Genomic DNA, 3,739 nt, shown 5'->3' with positions numbered 1-3,739 from the left:
CCGCGCCCAGAACCCTGGCGTTGCTGCCTGCCTTCCTCCACAGTTGCAATCGTTACTGACAGCACCAAGATCGCAGCAGTGCCAGCCGCACCAACTGCTGTGGCCAACGTCCAGAAGAGTGCAAGAGCAGGTAGCTAACTCGTGCACCCCCTTCCCTTGTTCATATGCACGTGGCATTTCTCTGAATGATTAATTTCTGTCTTGCTCACTGTTCCCAAATCGTATAATGTTGCAGATATACCCCAGGATCCCAAGGCATCTCTTTGCAGGTTCCTTAGAAGAGAAAGGATCGGTAGGTTACTCTTGGTATTTGGATGACAAGATTGTTGTTCTAATGATACAACTCTAATCCGTAACTCTCCTAGCTTCAGATGTTACACCAGTGAAGGAGATAGTGGAGGGTCAAGCATGGCTTCGGCTGGGACCTCAGATCGCCAACCCTGATCTGAGCCAGTGATCGTCAATTAATCCAGCATCACCATCTTAAAAACTGCGATACATTGTTGTTCTGAACGAGTACAACTTTTCTTTCATGTGATCAATGTCCCTGGACTATTAATAAATTGTTGTTCTCCCAAGTTACTATTTACTACCAGTGTTCTGAACTATAAGTTGTTTTAGGTTTTCTAGATATATATAACTTTTGTTATGCACTTAGAAGTATAATTTAAAATAAAGAATAGGTTAGCAAGCATATATTGCCATATTGAAACAATACCAAAGTTTACATATGAGAGAACTGATTTGATCACATAGATATTTTGTCAGATCCAAATAGCCCATAGCATATGTTTGTACAGCTTGAGCCACTGCCTTGATCAACACATCTTTACCTGCATTTGACAGCGTCGTTGATTCCACCCCGGCCTGAATTCTTCTCCACACTCTGTCCTTGTCCTTGAGATGTTCAAAGGTTTTACTCGGCAAATTGCTCGCATGAATTGGTAAACCAAGATACTTCTCATTGCTGGTTTAACCTGAAGAAAATTGCTGGCATGAATAGTTACTTCATCACCTCCATCTTGCATTGATTACCTGAAGAAAAAGAAACGGGCTAGTTTATATTAACACGTGAGTCTGGCATAAGTAAACCAGACTATCTGCCAGCTAATAACATACAGCACAATCCACAATTAGAGAAGATGATGATGCTGTTAACCACAACATGTGCCGATGTTTACTAAGCAAAAGAAGAAAACTGGACGCACCGTTATCATCGATGACTATAAATATGATGGTGTCTTCTACCTAAGTGTCCAAAAAATACAGGCATTGTTATCAACGAGATGACATGTTATACAAATAGTGACCGTCTATATATACAGTGACATACATAGAGCACGTACCATCTCCATATACAGGCTACTTCCTTCTTTGCAGGTAGGCATCTATCTTTTGTTAGTCGGTGCTTATATCAATTTTGTTGTAAATATTTGTTGGTCTTATTACGTGCTCGACTAGTATATAGTAATACATTGTTTTATGACAAGTGCTTAGTATAATGAAATGATGGCTACCATAATATCATGTCAATGCATGCCAAAATGATAGAATTACGTTTTTAAATTATTTGTGTTTCTTTTGATTGTGTATGTTTGTCTTGATTATTGATGCTTGTTACAATTATAACAGCTTCAGAAGTCAGAAAACAAAAGGATAATACGCTGATAGATGGAGGCAATCAAGATTGGTTTAACACCCGAAACATGGCCCGGTGTGGTTGGCTTCCCGGTTTTAGATGCAGTTAATATTATCCGTCAAGAGAGGCCAGATATAACAGAAGTTCGAGTACTCCCTCCAAATGAGGCCCCATCACCACTCGTGGAAGGCACTATACGTGTTTGTATCTACAACGACATCGTCAATGGTCAGGCCGTTGTGGTTAGACCAGAGCCATATATTGGCTAGTTTGTGCTGCAATGTTTAGCCTTAAACTTTATCATGCCTTGATGTGTTACGGGCAAATTTAAATTGAATAATGCGAGCGAGTGTGATATCTGAAGTTCCTTCCATGGCTGGTTTAAAATATGTAGGTGTGTGTGCTGGTTGTACTTGTATTTTAGTGATTATGCTAATCAATATATGTCCCATGTTTATTATATATATATTGTCCTTTTAAGAGCAATTATATCATGGAAATCTTGAATCATTATTTGTCACACTAATGTTCATGCGTCCCTATTCAAGCATCCACCATCCCCTCCATGGTTTAATGTTGCGGCAACTTCCAATACAATTCACCAATTCGTGGACCACAATTTTTGTCAAACCTGGATTTAAGGGGTAAAGTCGGGTACGTCTCATATGTGCGTCAAAGAAGAACATCACATATAATAACAAAGTTGTCGGTACCCTGAATCAGGGGTACCCCTTACTACAGTAAGAAGGCGCGAAGTCCATGCGGCTACCTCTAGCCATGTGGCAAACAGCGCCTGACCCCACCACGTGGGCAGCACCGAGGCCGCCACGTGACCGGAGGAGACGATATACTCCATGATGACAACAGTGGGTCCGGACCCCAACGAGAAAGAGGCTCAAGCTCACTTAGACTCACACACTCACAAGTTCATACAAGCTCTCAAGCTCAATACATCACACAGTGGAGTAGGGTATTACGCTCCGGCGACCCGAACCACTCTAAACCCTTGTGTGTTCTTGTGTTCGTTCATCGCTTAGACAGGCAAAACGCTTAGGCCCCTCCTCATCTTAGGATTTAGGGCGGGTGCGTTCCGCCACCCGGCCGAAGAATTTCCTCTCGACATTTGGCACGCCAGGTAGGGGTCTAGGCTTTAGATTTTTGCTTGTTTTCTTGCTCAGCATGATGGTGCAAATCGTTGAGCACCGCGCCGAGACTTCGGAGGATTTCCTAGTGGAGGAGGAAGCTGCTTCTTCCACGCCATGGGTTCCCAACCGCCCAGTTCCGGGCACTGCTGCTGTGCATGCGCAGCAGCATACAACTGCGCAGACATCCCGGACTCCGTCAAGGGCAGCTCCGGGGGCGTTGTCTGCGGCCAGGGAGTTGCTGCGCCACCCTCCAAGCTCCACGGCCTCACCGGGGGCTAGTTTGTGCTGCATTGTTTAGCCTTAAACTTTATCATGCCTTGATGTGTTACATGCAAATTTAAATTGAATAATGCGAGCGAGTGTGATTTCTGAAGTTCCTTCCATGTCTGGTTTAAAATATGTAGGTGTGTGCTGGTTGTACTTGTATTTCAGTGATTATGCTAATCAATGTATGTCCCATGTTTATTATATATATATTGTCCTTTTAAGAGCAATTATATCATGGAAATCTTGAATCATTATTTGTCACACTAATGTTCATGCGTCCCTATTCAAGCATCCACCATCCCCTACAAGGTTTAATGTTGTGGCAACTTCCAATACAATTCACAATTCGTGGACCACAATTTTTGTCACACCCGGATTTAAGGGGTAAAGCCGGGTACGTCTCATATGTGCGCCAAAGAAGAACATCACATATAATGACAAAGTGTACAGAGATAAATGTCACAAATATCATTATTACATAGCGGAAGTCTTACAAAAATAAATGAGAACAATAAAGCGGACTAAGCATTATTCCTTGGTGCCATAAAGCTGACTCGGAGACGCCACCTAGATAACCTCGTACTCCTCATTGTAGACCTCCTCCTGGACTACCTGCTCTTCACCTATGGGGGTTTATATATCGCAAGGGTGAGCTCACAAAAGATCATATCTCAACAAGTTGTGGGGA

General features: G+C 42.7%; 1 protein-coding gene across 1 annotated transcript; it reads left to right on the top strand.

Moving 5' to 3' along the window:
* The first annotated feature begins 1,109 nt into the window (after nt 1-1,109).
* Nucleotides 1,110-2,034, top strand: LOC118477002 (uncharacterized). Its single transcript, XM_035967490.1, has 2 exons — nt 1,110-1,380; nt 1,633-2,034. The coding sequence occupies exon 2, from the start codon at nt 1,672-1,674 to the stop codon at nt 1,906-1,908; it is 237 nt and encodes a 78-aa protein (XP_035823383.1). The 5' UTR covers nt 1,110-1,380; nt 1,633-1,671; the 3' UTR covers nt 1,909-2,034.
* Nucleotides 2,035-3,739: the final 1,705 nt, after the last annotated feature.

The sequence above is a fragment of the Zea mays genome, chromosome 4, assembly GCF_902167145.1.
Source record: "Zea mays cultivar B73 chromosome 4, Zm-B73-REFERENCE-NAM-5.0, whole genome shotgun sequence".
Classification (NCBI taxonomy): Eukaryota; Viridiplantae; Streptophyta; class Magnoliopsida; order Poales; family Poaceae; genus Zea; species Zea mays.
This window is presented reverse-complemented; position numbering and strand designations above follow the sequence as displayed.

Bases quoted from the DNA above. Each gene is read 5' to 3' on its own strand.
- LOC118477002 (XM_035967490.1), top strand. From the start codon at position 1,672: ATGGAGGCAATCAAGATTGGTTTAACACCCGAAACATGGCCCGGTGTG.